We start from the raw sequence: 16254 nt of genomic DNA on the forward strand, positions 1-16254 counted from the left end.
GACAAAATTATATCTCCTATATAACGTGCACTACAATCCCGATTCAAGAAATGCCTTTCTTAGTTGTGGGTCGTAAAACTGTTGCTATGCCAATCAAAAGTGAATGACATCCTACCTATTCAATGAGTCACCTGTTGCTATGTGGACCAAGAGGAGAATGTAGTCCTGTGTACACAATAAGTCACCAACCCATGCTACTCCCCCCCTCCCTCCACTATGATTAGCATCGCAAAGTTTTCACTCTTTAACCACCTTATTTATTCTAACAAATACCAGTGATACGCATCCCATGTGATGGAAGGTGCATGCTTGAATTCCACCACAACGGCACTGCTTTTCTTGGTGTTTAAGAACATTACATCACAAAGTGAAAAATCGTGGGAAATGGCCTTAAATTTCATACATGGTTTTGCTCATTTCCTCCTTGCATTTTCTAAAAAAACTTGAATATATATATATATATATATATATATATATATATATATATATGTTCAACGACTAACGTAACATTTTTAAGAGGCACATTGAGAACCCTCAAACTAGCATAGCAGTTAGCAGCACAAGATTTCTTCCATTAAGGCATTTACACACTCCATATATGTCATATTAATTGACCAGGAATACATTTTAATTATTATTTTATTTTTCCTTATCTTTTCTTTCATCCAAAGTACCATAAAAATCAGAACGTTCCTTCATTTTATGAGCTTATTCCAACCGCATTGCACATTAGTGTCACCATCTTCAATGAAATACTGTTGCCATATTCAGAAACTGCATAATTTAAGCTTTACAATGATATATAACATCATAGGGTTCTGTAAACATGAAAAATCAATGCAAGTGTCAGAAAATCATGGAATGGCCCTGTATGGTTTCATGTTGGCTGTCCAAATTATTCCGTGTATAATACACACCCTAGTTCCTGGGAGCAAAAATTTGGAAAAAAAAAAAAGTGCACATTATACATGACATGTCCTTCCCGGACGTATGAACAGTCTGCTGAAGTACACCACCCCGCCTGATAGATATGGATCTTGGAGAGAAGTTACGAGATTAATGGAAGTTCTTGTGATAATTTTTGTGCTGCTGTTACTATGACTTTCAGTGCATTTCGTTATGATGTAAAATGTTGTTCTTAATTGCATAATCAAGATAAATTGATTCTGAATCTAGATGTTAACACGTAAGTCCTGAGTTTTGTTCATTTACTGCAAATCTTAATGTTTTCCCGTGCCCTGGGAGGTATCACGCGTATACCGATATACAGTCTCATGTTACTCATTCTCAATTTGTATTGAGATAAATCTATTCTTATGGTTATTAATATCCTATAGTTGAACCTGGCACGACCGTGTCATACATGAGTAAATACAGTAATATAAAATTAATGAACGTTCTGTCCTTAAGCTGGTTTTCCTATTACAAAAGCAAAAATATCACGTTGTATCCCTTTAAAGAAGAATTGTTGTTAGTCTGAAAATTTGGACAAAACAATGTATATATTAAGATTTTATAGGGTTTTTAATACGTCAATAGCACCTAGCGTCCAATACCATCTTTTATAATTCTGTCGTCTTGTGTTTATTCATTATTTCACATCAAAGCACTTTCTCAGAACACCCAAATGAACAAAAAACTTAAGAAGAGTTACTTGTATATCCCGTAGCCCTACCAAAAGGAAAGCATTACTAAAGCACATGCAAGAACATTCATAACACTCACCTGATGATTTTTTCGCTGGTATAGCTTTACTTGTTTCCTCTTTAGAAGCACTGAAAAATAAAAATAAAATAAAACAACCTCCTAATAGCAATGTTTGTATTTGCAATTGTCTGTTAATAGCATGTACTACAATTCTTACTTATACAGCATAATGAATATACTACGGTATCTTACAAATGTTCCATTGTTATTCCTGTTCGTCATCTGAATCAAGATGCTTACACATGCAACTTATGGCTATCCTATAAAGACTTAAAATGTATGTATCAGGTTAAAGTTGCCCTACTCCGAGTTCATTCGAAGCAAACAGATCGCACTGAAACTTGGTGTAGATACTATGTAAGTGAATTCTGATTAATGGAAAAAAAAAAGTTACGATTTTCACTACCAGGGCAAATGTGGCATTGAAATTGGGTGAACAGTGAACATCATCCAGGGAAAACATTTTATGCAACCATTGCTTATTACACTTCAAAAGGGTCATTCATGTTGACAGGGAGCATACTGAACACTGATGTACAAACTCAAATTACTGGCTGTTGATACTTCAGCACCACATTTGCACCTGGTGATGAAAATTTGGACTATTTTTTTCCCATCAGCATTCGTTTCTCTTAGTTTCCATAGCTTTTGAGTGCAATCCATTGCATTGAATGAACTCCAGAGGGTTCGGAGTACAGGGAAATTTAATTGTGGCCACCAGGCATACACATGTTCAACATTATCCACTCGTCTAGCTCAAAAAGTTTTGCCTGTTGAGGTATAATTTGTTTAATAATGGAAAGATTGAAACAATGAACATGCATGTAGTTTGCCTGTAGTGTCCTCTACTCAGAGTTACCCTTACACATACAGAGGTTGTTCCGCCTACGTTTGGCCAATTTCGTTCCTCCCACCCTGCACTCAGAATGAACTCACCCAACCTTGGTCAGGCATGTTTGTCAGTGTAGTGTGTGAGCTGTAAAAGTGTGGTTGTGTTTTCTCACTGGGCCAAAAATCCCGCCAAAACTGAGCCGCTTTTTGGGAGGAGTGCGTTGTATAACTTTCCAAGTGTTTGCATTTTCTCGCTTGGCCGAAAATGCTGCCAAAACAGTTGCTTTTGGGAAGGTTTTGTTGTAGCCTTTTATGACGCAAAGTTCAGTGTGTCAATGATCAGGAAGTAGTGTAAGAGTAAGAATTGTGACGTTAGTTTGACTTTATTCAAGAATGTGATCGGCAAGTATAAGGATTGCATGGCCCCAGCGTTCGGTTCTCCAACAAAGGGGACGAGAACACGGCCGTGCACACAAGCCACCACCAGTATGCAGGATGGGCATGCAAGAGAATCCACCGACCCAAAGACAGATGGAAAATCATCTAAATATGTCTTTGGAAACTGTTAACTGCACCTTGCATCTGCATACTGGTTGTGTGCACGGCCGTGTTCTCGTCCCCTTTGTTGGAGAACCGAACGCTGGGGCCATGCAATCCTTATACTTGCCGATCACATTCTTGAATAAAGTCAAACTAACGTCACAATTCTTGCTCTTACACTACTTCCTGATCATTGACACACTGAACTTTGCGTCATAAAAGGCTACAACAAAACCTTCCCAAAAGCAACTGTTTTGGCAGCATTTTCGGCCAAGCGAGAAAATGCAAACACTTGGAAAGTTATACAACGCACTCCTCCCAAAAAGCGGCTCAGTTTTGGCGGGATTTTTGGCCCAGTGAGAAAACACAACCACACTTTTACAGCTCACACACTACACTGACAAACATGCCTGACCAAGGTTGGGTGAGTTCATTCTGAGTGCAGGGGGGGAGGAACGAAATTGGCCAAACGTAGACGGAACAACCTCTGTAGTTCCCATCATGTTCAATGCATTTGAGTGAGTGTTTTACCCAGGCCTCAAAAAAAAGTTTGGAAAACTCCCTGCCTCGCCGTTTCAAAGCTGTTATAACTCCTGTAGGTCCTCGAATCTCATGCCATGAAGCACAGACTTAACACAGACTTTATGGTATCCCAAACTCTCAATCATTGCCTGTGCTGACCCATAGGACATGTGCACTGCACCGGAAATTTCCTGGATGTTGATGCGTCTATCCACTTGAATGAGCTCATCAACCTTGTGGAGGTTGATGACCTGCCACTCCCTTGTCTTGTCCACACTTTCGGTTTCTCCCACTTTGAACTTAGCTACTTAAGTCTGTGCTTCGTGGCACGAGATTTGAGGACCTACAGGGGTTGAAACAGCTCTGAACAGTGGGGCAGGGAGTGTTCTGTGCAATTTTTCCAAACTTTTTTTTGAGGCCTAGGTAAAACGTTCGCTCAGTGTAAGGGTAACTGAGTAGAGGACACTACAGGCAAACTACATGTATGTTCATTGTTTCAATCTTTCCATAATTAAACAAATTATACCTCTGGATTAAACTTTTCACGTATATGGACAAAAATTATGCATCCATAATTCCAGAAAATAATTCCCATAATTCAAGAAATTCCCGATAAGTAGCCACCCTGTCTAATTCCTTTAGGGAGCCCAATTACAGTGTAAATTTCAGATTCTAATTTTAGTTCGTACACAGGTTTACTTTGATCAGCTGCAGTGGTCTAGTTGGTAGGGCATCTGACTGCCACCTGGGAGACAAGAGTTTCGATTTCTGGGGTGGGTAATCTAAGGTCAGAATTTTTCTTGGCCTTGTTCTTGCCTAAAGTGACTGGGGCTCATCTAGCCTCAAATAGATGAGTACCTGGGAGCAACCCTGGGGAGTAAAGGCAGCCAGAGCATGGTGCTGATCACATCACCTCCAAAATGTATGAGATCGAGAATGTGTGGGGCCCTAGCCCTATATGTGCCTTCATGGCACGGTGCTATATGCACGGGGAACTTGGCCTTACCTTATAGGTTTACTTTGGACAAAATTATGTGTTTTCAGACATGAACATATAATCATGAACATGGAACTCACCTATACCCACATGAAGATTTGTATTACAAAATTTCAAATGGCGTTTACTTCTATGGGAATACATTTAGTAGTCACAATGATTCATACATTATGTTATGCAGAAAACACTGCTAAAAATCGAATGAAAACCTTTCTAGCCATGTTGCTTGTTTGACTTAGTTTGAACGTATTATTTTCAAGGTTCATTGCCTTTATTGCCTAAGGTGTCTGGGACACAAGTTTTATCTCCTAGGTTCTGAGTGAAAAAAAAAAAAGTACTTCAGGTACAGAGGTTATATAATATGTAAACTTTTTTACAGCATGGTCCAGAAAAGTAGAAGCAGCAACAATAAAATTTAAATTAGGACTGAGGTGATAGCATATTGAAACAGATATGGGTTTTGAATTGATTGAATTGTTGTTTTAAGTCCACTTTATGCACAGTAAGGCTATCGGGACTGGACCTACAGTTTAAAATGGGTACCAATGTCAATATTCTTCCCAATTTTTACCTACATCAATAACAGTATGTAAAAACAATTAGAAGATTTTATCTGAATATTAAAATAGTAAGCTTTAATTCGCAAAATCACGCACCACCGTTGCAAAATAAACTAAAATTATGAATTTTGCATATTTCCATGCAAGTATTGTAAAATATTGGCCAGTAGCAGCCAATGAATCGGTACTGGCTCAGCTCTACTTAAAATATTACACGATATTAAAAAAAAAGCACATTACTAGAAAATTGTTGCTTTAGCCTTAAGTGTCCGGGTGGTTGAATTTGAAACCATGCCTGTATTTCCATTAAGGACGGACTGTCAATATTTCAACCAGCATCCATAGTGGCGAGACAAGAAGCGAAACTCAGGAACTTGTTCCACTGCTGCTTTAAACAAGGTTATTTGTTTTTAGCCATGAAGTATTAGTCTGATTTCAACAAAACTTTCCATGATTGTAGGAATGTACCACCACTTCTTCCTTTAACACTAATAATTGGGAGGTGGAATGTATACATTTACCTCTGCTACAAGCCATAAAAAAGTAAACAAAATCTATTTTATCTATCTATGACAATTAGTTCTCGAGCTATGAATTTTTTGTACTTCGCCTCAAATTTGTAGCGCATGCGCTTGAACAGCCAGCTTCAATAGGAATACACTCACATGAGGCTTCATCCGCTAAGGTTAAAATTATTTGCGTTTATCAAGCTCTTTTATTTCTTGCACAAATATATGTAATAATTCCATGTATTTCAGAGATTCGCTGTCACTATTTGCAGAAAACTGTTGATTTTCACAAAAGTAACATGGAATTGTTACATACTTATGTAAGAAGTGTATTTAAAACATGTTTGTATTTTTAATTTAAACTCCTTGATCTCTCTCCTATTTACAAATTGTGAATACTCACCAAGTCTCTTCTGGTTGCTCAGTAGATGATGATGATGATGATGATGATGGTTCAAGATTTTTCGCATCCTGCAAAGACAAAAAATTGAAAAGTTGGCACATTTCAGGTTTTAACTTGCTTTAAAATCATCTAATGCACTATATACCATTTATGGTACTTAAAAGATCACAGAAACAAAATGTTAGGCACATTCCACTGAAAATAAACTCTGTACTTACTGAAATACAATTACTGATATTAAACTAGTTGTGATACAGAGTTTTATACCCAGAAGGTGGGTATTTATATTCAAGGTTCAGTATACTGTATTAGGATCAGGAAAATTATTGTGTGTGGATTAATGTGAAGGAATACAGTTCATAACTATTGATAACTGTTACTGAAACCCCGCCACATACTCAAATTGTACACAAAAAGAGCACAACAAATTCAAATTCAGAACATTATTTATATTTCTATAAGAATGAAAGATTTTCCAGCAATAAAAAATCAAACACACTCACTATTGTCATTTCTTGACTTTTTCCTATGACACTACCCTGTTTTTAACTAATGCATAACCAGTTTCATTAATTGTTTGGTCTTACAGAATAAACTAACTTGTACCAGCTTCTAAAAATATAATATTTTCCAGGTAACCAGGAAGCATTTATTATCACTATAGAAAGGTATAAACAGGACATACATCTACTTCATACTTTCATTGCTCTTTCAACTTTTTGTTGTTTTTACTTTACGTCTATCCCAGTTAAACAAGTCTATAATAATTAAATATAGTTGAACTGATGAAATAGCAAAGAAAACCACAAAGACTAATACCGTATCTGCGACGTGTCAAAGTCACCTGATTTTGCAACACATTACGACAGGTCACACACAGCAGTTAACAATGCCACACCTACAGTCCTAGTTAAAAATACAGTAGATATAACAAATTCGTAGATTGCAAACCATATAACTAGGGTATAGATACTCACCCATTGTTATTTCTGCTACAACATCTACTGGATGATTAGATAAATCACACACATACGAGACCTTCCTGTGCATCACTGGCATGAAAAACAGAAGGTCAAAGCCAAACATTATTGTTGCTTTCAAATGCAATAGCAGGTTTCACATGAAACAGCATGCCCTGCTCCATAAGGCAGCATAATAGTAAAGGAAGATCTTTCCTTGCATAATTTGTAAAATTTACAGTAAGCAGCCAGACAGAGTTCAACTGAAAACATTCAGGAATGTGAAACAACTAAAAACACAAGCTGCCAATCCCTTGTATACTTGTGCTGGAGCAGTGATGTTTCATTCCCAAGAGAATCCAGTTAAACTGAATGAGATGTAAAGCTGAATACTGTATTTTACAAACGAGTTAAGACCTTCCTTCTACATCCATTTAGGAATATGTATATATTGGGTACTGCAATGTAGGACAGTGACCAATGTCCACAATTTTAAAATTACCTTAATTTTCCAGTTCATGTGAGTTGCACAAGAGGTTACGAGCACATAATTTCACAACTGGAGTAGCATCACAGACAATGTCAACAATTAACAAAGATACGAGGGTCATTTCAAAAGTATTGAAGTGAACTTGGTGGCCAAACTCAATTCATGATCTCAACGATGATGGTTCCAGATATAGAATCTTGACCTTGGCATGGGTGTTTCTGTGCCTTCATAATTTTCATCTCATCAGTGTCATTAGACAAAAGTGGCAAGAATAAGGCAAGAAAAAGCAAGCACACTACAAGCAAAAAACATGCATATGTGACTCTCAGGATGTTCCGATTAACATGCTATCTGTGAGGAGACTTCAATAGCTATGCTCCCTGTTCTGAAAAATGGGACTTAATTTATCGTTCCAAGGGACAAGTCAGATCTGATATAGCAACCAGAAGTTATGAATTGTAACAGTGTGATAAAATATGGATAGACACTGCTTCTACACCCACCATACACTGACATTGTGAGTTACATCTGTTTCCACAAGGAAATTCATATCAATCACACATATGAACAATGAAGATGCTCAAACATTAGGTGGGTGTAATAAAAAATGGGACATTACTTTATGAGTAAAAACAATAGTTCCTACAGTGCAAAACGTTTGAAATGACACTCATATGTGTATACATAATCATAAAACTCAATACATGAACACACTAAAAAGTGCTTGAGCTCTTTTTCAGTTAGAAAATAAACATACCTCAGGTGATAGGGTTGTTGTGTGTTTTTCATGTATATTTTTTACAAATTCAGGCCCTTTTTTCAACTTGAGGAAGGCACATTTGTGAAACCACTTAGCATGTTCCACCCATGGATCGTCATTGTCTTCCCAGTCTTTCAAACCACCACCACAATAGAAGCAGATAGTTTGATCACCTTTGCCTGAAAAAATAAAGAATTTCATTTTACTGTGTAAATTTACCAAGCAGGGGTTGTCCATCCTGCCCCCCAAACCTGACGTACTCCCCCCAAAAAGGGAGAACATTTCCCCTCTCACCTTTATGCCAAATTATTTACTCAATTTTTTTGTCATACAAAATTTGCGGAACAATATAATATAATTATATTACCTTGACATTAATTGAAATAACATTTTACATAATAGTAATTGTAGCTTTCCTGGTGAAGTGATTTGAGCAGGTGTTCTCAGGTTACTAGCCAGGTTAAATTGGAGTTAGCTTCCAATGATTCGAGGGCATACATTGCTCTCATCTTCAGGGAATGTAAAAATTAAGACCAGTGTGTTCTATATATGACTATGATGTGGCGGAGTTTGGACTCTGTCTGCCTATTGACTCGCTTTGGATCCTGGTATTCTCTTTGGTTGGTGTCTTGTTTTTACAGAGGAGTGGGTTCCAGGCGTGACTGAGCCTTTACCAGTCAGTCCCAGTAACCGGCACATTTGGCAATTATTTTGGTGTCGGCAAATAAAATCCTGTGTCCCTCGGTGATGCTGTGTTCATCAAGTCCTGACTTTTCCAGTTGGAATAATCTGATATTACGCTGATGTTTATTCCGTCGCTGCTCAATTGTGTATCCCGTTTGGCCTATGTACAGTGTCCCACACTCGCATGGTATTCGGTGTACTCCGGCCGCCTCTGAAAAAAAGACCCTACTCCGTTCAGTCAAAGATGACCTGGAACTCCGCATTCCACAAGTAGGTAGAAAAACTGTACATAATAACCATAACTAAAAATCAATAACAAGTCAATCAAATAAAACAACCCCACCCCTGCCCCATTTTTGTGTAGATATATACAGAATTGGTAGCTACACTATAAAATGTTGCCCTCCCCCAAAAATAATTCCCATGATGCACCTCTGTGGGCACCCCTGTACCACAGTATCAGCTAAAAATATCAAAATTGATGCATGCAATAAACAGCATATTAATGTACCTGTCATATATGCATAACATCATCAACACAAAAACAGCAATCTAATGTTTTAGAAGCTTGTCTTTCATTTCACACTTTCGTATAATCAGAAAATCAGCTTCAGTTCTCCAAATTTCAAAAGCTGCTTTCTTGCATGATAATCATTACAAGTGATTATACAAATGTGATGTTTGTAAAGTGTTGGATAAAATTTTAAAAGTGTTTTTATTTTCACTAATTTATACAAAATATAATAAGTATGTTCTTTTCAACACATGTCTTCATAGTGTCATTTAAAAAGTACCTGATATTACATTAGAGAAATTCCCTTGTGCCACACAAGTCTGATGTAGAACTTAGAATTTTTCATCATATACATATTATTATTATTATTATGTGGGGTAGCTATGACAAATGTATATGTATAAGGATTCAAAACTAATCAGTGGAACAATTTGTTACACAATTCTATTCATGTGATTAGCAATAAACTTCAAATTCTAAGCAACAATTGTCTATCAAAAAATATAAGTACTCAATTGGAAATAAAGAAAAATGTACTAATGAAAAATTTCTAGCATTTTAAATTACTCAAGTTTTAAATGAAAAAATGTAATATTTACACTATATAACATAATAAACCAAGAATTATCAATACAACCAGTTAGTTTGGTGAACACATATCCAAGGGTAGACAAAACTGAAAACAGTTCATTCAAGTGTCAGCTTCTTTTCCTCGGGAGTCTTTTTTCTCTGCAAATATGAGCTAAAAAAGCCATAATTCCAACTAACATAACCTACATATTTTTAAATGTGTCCTTAAGACATTTAATTAATGGAGTCCATTAGTGGTGGTCACAAGCAGACAATGAGCTGGAACCGAGTCTAAACAATGGGCAAACGTGTTATCTTCCAATTCAAATCAATGGGATTTTCCATTGGCAGGGGTAGTTTCAATTATTGTGACAGCAGTTATGAAACAAAATTATGATACGCGTCATACATCGATGTAAAGATGAGATGAGATTTCAGAGAATACGACTATATATCATACATATCTTACAGAGAATAAGGTAAAGAATAACCGTAGTAAGAAATTAAGCATTTTCATAACATTACACTTCCGATTACAGCCGAAGCCCACCCGATCTCAAGTCGGTCATGCTGCTGCTATGGATGATGGGAGACAAGCAGCCTGAGGCAATTAAACCAGCGGCGGCCATTAGCTGCGATTCCGGATCGGATTCCTTTCTGACATTCACTTTACTCATTTTCCAACTCAATTTATTCTTTACATTCTCATCTGTAAGGCATATGTTATATATAGACGCATTCTCCGAAATCTCATCTTTACATTGATGTACGATGCACATCAAATTTTCGTCTCTAAACTGCTGTCACGATTCTTAAAGTTACCCTTTGCAATGGGAAACTCAAGTGTATTTGAATAGGAAAAAAAAGCACGTTTTTATTTTCTTAGACTCAGTCCCAGCTAGTAGTCTGCTGTGATGTAACACTAACAGAGTCCATTAATACAAGACTGGATTAAGAGTAATTAATTCTTGCACCGGAGTGGTCTTCCTAAAGAAGGCTCAACCATTAACAGCATTAATAGCTATGCAATAAATTCTAATACATGGCAGACTCTTGCCATATTGGTGCAGATTTTAAAGTTCATCTAGCACCAGTGAAAAAAATTTACAATTGTATGTTTATTATTCTGATTTAATAGTACACATGATACAAAAAACACAAAGCAAGCTGGAATTTTCTATTGGTTCCAATTGGAATGAATCTGATTCTATTGGAATGTATTGGTTTCAATCTGAATCTCAACTGAAACCAATTGGAAAAGAAGACAATTTTCAATTGGTGAATTGTATCCAATTGTAAGTTTGTATATATTGGAGAATCAATATGTTATAAATTAATTTTTTGACTCAAAGCATAGTTAGTTTAATTCTTGACACCACATTTCCTGTGATTTACAAGTTCATTGGAAAAACAGCACATTTGAACTGAATTTCTTCTGAATTCTAATGCATACTACTGAAGTCCGAATTATCTTAATAAATACCTAAGAAGAACTCTTTCTTAAGAACCAACTCAAACTTAAACCAGTAGTTGGAATAAATGTTCATATTAATTCTTGATTTTTTGCAATATGGACTATCCATGGTTATCCTTATGTGTATGTAATGCAATTGGAAAAATGAGCATTTTTTTGATCAACTAAGTCGATCTCGACAGTGTTTTGTTTGTTTATCACTTTTTCAAGTGTTGTGGATCAGATTCTTTGATTAACCTAATTTGTTGCTATTTTCACATATATAAAGGAAGAACAACATGTCAATTTATCACTGAAGCAGCATGTTTTTTTGATTTTCTATAGGTGCATTAAACAACATGTTCATATATTTGAAAACGTTTTGTATGTGAAAGTTACAAATTCCCCATGATTTACCATAAATTTATTTTAGTTGTTTTATATGATTTCTCCATTGCATTTACAGTTGCATATATAAGAATTTTTAACAAGCAATATTTTGAAAACAATAAACTACTTTCCAATAAAGACCAATTCATTACAATTGACCAATCGGTTCAGATAGTGTGTCTAAAAACTCATATTGGCTATCGGAACGAATTGGAAAAATTTCCAGCAGAGATTTAAAGAAAACAGCTACTAGTAATTAAAAAAAAAAGGAAATTTCCCATTAAAAAAAATGTTTTCCAGAACTGAATTTGAAAATTTAGCCAGCAGGTGGAAATATTTCAGGCACCATGCCAACCGGGCACCCTGTATTTATCCCTAAACACATCTATCAGAAAAAAAATAATTTTCACATGAGAATTGCAGCTGTGTATAAAAGGGGTTTTTATACACAAAAAATGTTATTCTAAATGCACTTCTAAAGCACAAAAAGTAGCCTATATGGTGGAATGTTGTGTGAAGATAAGGTCAACTTTATCTAATAATATACATGCAGTTAGTCAAAGTACAATGTGGAAATTTATACATAAATATTAATAGAATTCACAAATACCTGTATAAAAGAAACCAGCCTCGCTTAGTAATTCCGGCCTCTGCTTAATGGACACTGGCCAATGTTCATAGGATTTCAACCTTAGTTCCTCTGTGCAGAACTGTTTGTGTTGGGGACCACGGTGTTCATTTGCCCCAAGAGCTTCCCAAACTTTTAGACTCTCTGAAAGGTAAAATATGAATATATTGAATTAATTTTGAATGACAATCTTCAAAATGATCACTAGTGTTAACTTGGAAAACACATTTAATCCTAGTGTTACCTACAGCTTGAGACATTAAAAATGTGCTTTTCTTAGATATCCCACAATCGTGTAGAGTGGGATCCAAAAGTATTACCAAGCAAATTGTCCATCCCAAAGTTTATTCTCTCTCTGTTTTATGCAATGAGAGCTTAAAAAATTGAAACAAAATGCTAAGCAAACTTCGAACCATTTCTGCACCAGTGAAACACCAAGCAATACTTGTGCATCCCACCCACACACACACATTAATTTCCATATAAACTTTATGAAGATCAGAAATGTATTTATGAGTGAAACTTTTGGGTTCAGGGCATTGACATGTAAGAAATAAATTTACTGGGCTGTGAGAACCACTGCAACATGCAGCCAAAATACATCAATACTTGCTCAGCAACCAAGTTTAGAGGCCATTTAAGGCGAAGAGGGACAATTACGCACCAGGCATGCATTTATTCCAATATCGTCGGAATGAGCAATGCTACTAAAAAGATCTCCGCCAGAAATGAAGAGTATGAATTTCTCCCCATGTGGCAAGTGGAAGCGGTTTCCTAAGTTGATTATTAAGCCTTCTACGATTTTTGAAAAATATGATGAATTAGTATTTACCGCATCCCATGTATTCCTTATGGGACATCAACTTCAACTTCAAGTTACGTCTCATCAAATGGGAGTTTCGACTTTTCCTACTACTATGACAAAGTTCAACGTGTCCTTTTTCCGTCCATGTACTTTTCTACGTCATCGGATGTTTGATATTCCCGAGAGAACGAATAAAATAATGGTCCCATAAGCCTAGTGCATTTCTCTTTGCCTCCTACGTCCATCCTGGCAGTGTTGCCAAACCTGATGTGCATAATAGAGCTAAATTTCACCATTAATGTAGCCAAAGAGGACTTTCAAGGAGCTAGATTAACAAAGGCTGCATAAAGTGTCAGAGGGGTGGGGGTGCTGCTATTACAGTTAGCTTTAAAGTGATGGCAATTTATTCTTAGTTTTCACTGCCTAGATTTGGCGGCATCACCCATCTCAATAATCCAAGGATGTTAATATAAAATCGAAAATAAAGGGTTCCCGGATAACAAAATTGTCATCTTCATCTTAGCCACAGCGCTATATATAAAAATACATGGGGAGGAAAGAAGAGGTGGGTGACGCAGCCTATGGCTATACGAATATCACGTCACGTGTAAAATGTACACTCCTGGCAAAAGTTGGTATTTATGGGCCGGAGCCAGTGGTGGCATCATAGTGGGGCAGAGGGTGGGTGCCACAGTTCACAGTCAAACGAGTGCACGAAAGAGCCAGATCTGGCTCCAAAAGAGCGAAGTTGGCAACAATGATCAGCAGCTGCTCCAGCGAGAAAGACCTAGGGGAAATTGTCCCTCCTCGCCTTAACCAAATTATACATCATGTACTGGAGAGCCAGAATACAAATATATTTTACTGAACACAAAATTTAATGTAGAGAGATTTGATACTAGATATTCAAAAGGTAGAGTATTTTCTTTTTTGCTTCATGTATGTGTTTGTATAACAAATTCAAACATTGAATAACATATCATACTATTAGGTTCTATTATAAACACATACAAAATTACTATATTTATGTGAATACGTTTATACTACATAGATGTATTTAATAAGCCTTCCAAAATATGAAGATTAACACTCGGAAAGAACAACCCATTCAAAAAAAGCCAGCTTTTTTGAAAACACTGTTTATGTCTAGCTACAAATTTCATATTGTAAATTGTATTTTATATTTAGAAATTAGTATATTTTACAGTAGGGAGATAAACGAAAGCCATAGAACAGGAAAAATACTGCCAACTCCTGTATTTTCATTGATTTGAGACACTTTTGTGAAAAAGTACAACCAAAAATGGCATGGGAAAAAACTATTTTTTCCTGAAAGCATTTCCGTTAAACCACTTCCAACTCTACTTTTTTGTCATTACTACATGTAAAACATATCAGAATGAAATGATGTTTTAAAAGTTACATTGCATGTTACATTTTAAAACATTGCATAGCGAGTGCGCAGGGAGAGGATTTTCCTTGAGCGCCAAATAGTTTGCATGGACGCTAGATAGCGTTCGGAATTGAGAGTTTCTACGTTCAAAAGAATAATGCTTGCACAGGCAAAACGAGAGATATACACTCAAAGCCCGACAGGACATGCATAACTGTAAACACACTTATGCTTTATACAATGCGATCCATTGAAGGGTAGACCACAGAGTTGGTGTTTGCACTATTGGCAAGCAAGGAAATTCCGGCCATTTGTTGGCATTGTAGTGTGTCGATGAAGCAAGTGCACAACAGTTTCCGTAATTATTTTCAAAGGTTATTTATATACCAGATTTACAAAAGGAGGTGTTCAAACTAGTCGCCTTCGATGATCACACATTTTTTTTTTTGCATCTTTATTAAGAGACACACTAATGTAAGCTGGCGAGGTGGACTAGTAACCGGTTTTTACGGAGGTCTTCAAAGTAGACAGAAGACTGAAGTGATGAGGGTCCTGGGTTTGTATTGTATGACATCTTCATTATTAGGCTGGTAACTGAAGTAAAAGGGTGCTTGTTATGAATTGTGTTTTTTCTAGTGTATTATGTGTTATGTATGGCTCAGCAAATGTTTTCTACTGCACAGCATGTATTTATTTACGATTCATGTGTGTTAACTCATTAGGAACGTGAAGTTGAAAGGCAATATGAAAAAAGGTTACCTTAGTATTATACGGACTACCACCGTACGGCACATGCATTCCGCCAAACACGATTCCCACTTACAGCGCCTCACTTGCCAATAGCACAAACACCGACGGATGATCTACACTTCAATGGATTGCTCTGTAGCTATAAATCTCTTACTTTGTGGTATTATTACATAAAAATTTTGCACACACCTATACCAGGGTGTCTAAAATTCTCAAGACTTTTTCATTACCTCTTTTTTTAGTTTTTGTTAACCTTTATTTATTCGACCCCTGCTTAGGTAAAGTTGGAAATTAGCAATTAAGAAAATAAATATTTATTTAATATAAAACCCATACCACAGGCCAGTTAGGATGAAAACTGAAGCTGTATTTAACAAGATTATTAGACTTGCTTTTCTATTAATGCATCTTGGATGGCAACTGCAGATTAGCGAGGCTCTGGTGTCTAAACACACAGCCAGTGTAATCTTATGTGCGGCTCGTGTTGTCGTCCCTATATACAGTAAACTCTTGTTAACACGAATCACAAGGGACCGAAAAATCAAGAGTTCGTGTTAAAAAAAATTCATGCTAACCGGGGACTCAAACTTTATTTCTACTTCATCTTGGCCATGACTCCCATCTTAGTGCTTGCAATTTGATGTTTATCGTAAGTTTCAAAAAATAGAAAAACACATCTGAAAACACAATTGAATTTGTTGGTTAAATACAAAACACATCTGAAAACACAATTGAATTTGTTGGTTAAATACATATAAGCTCATTCTTGACGCGATGATCGCGATTGTC

General features: G+C 36.3%; 1 protein-coding gene across 5 annotated transcripts in view; it reads right to left on the reverse strand.

Annotated features, from left to right (window-relative positions):
• Positions 1-16254, reverse strand: part of Diap1 (Death-associated inhibitor of apoptosis 1) — an 88928-nt gene that overhangs the window by 15346 nt on the left and 57328 nt on the right. For all 5 annotated transcript variants that reach the window (XM_083123779.1, XM_083123776.1, XM_083123778.1 and 2 more), the window contains exons 3-6: positions 12500-12661; positions 8276-8457; positions 6070-6137; positions 1726-1775 (exon numbers count right to left, since the gene is read on the reverse strand). In XM_083123779.1, coding sequence (XP_082979905.1) covers positions 1726-1775; positions 6070-6137; positions 8276-8457; positions 12500-12661 — 462 coding nt within the window. The remainder of the gene's footprint in view (positions 1-1725; positions 1776-6069; positions 6138-8275; positions 8458-12499; positions 12662-16254) is intronic.

The sequence above is a fragment of the Lepisma saccharinum genome, chromosome 6 (assembly GCF_977018435.1).
Source record: "Lepisma saccharinum chromosome 6, izLepSacc3.1, whole genome shotgun sequence".
Lineage (NCBI taxonomy): Eukaryota > Metazoa > Arthropoda > Insecta > Zygentoma > Lepismatidae > Lepisma > Lepisma saccharinum.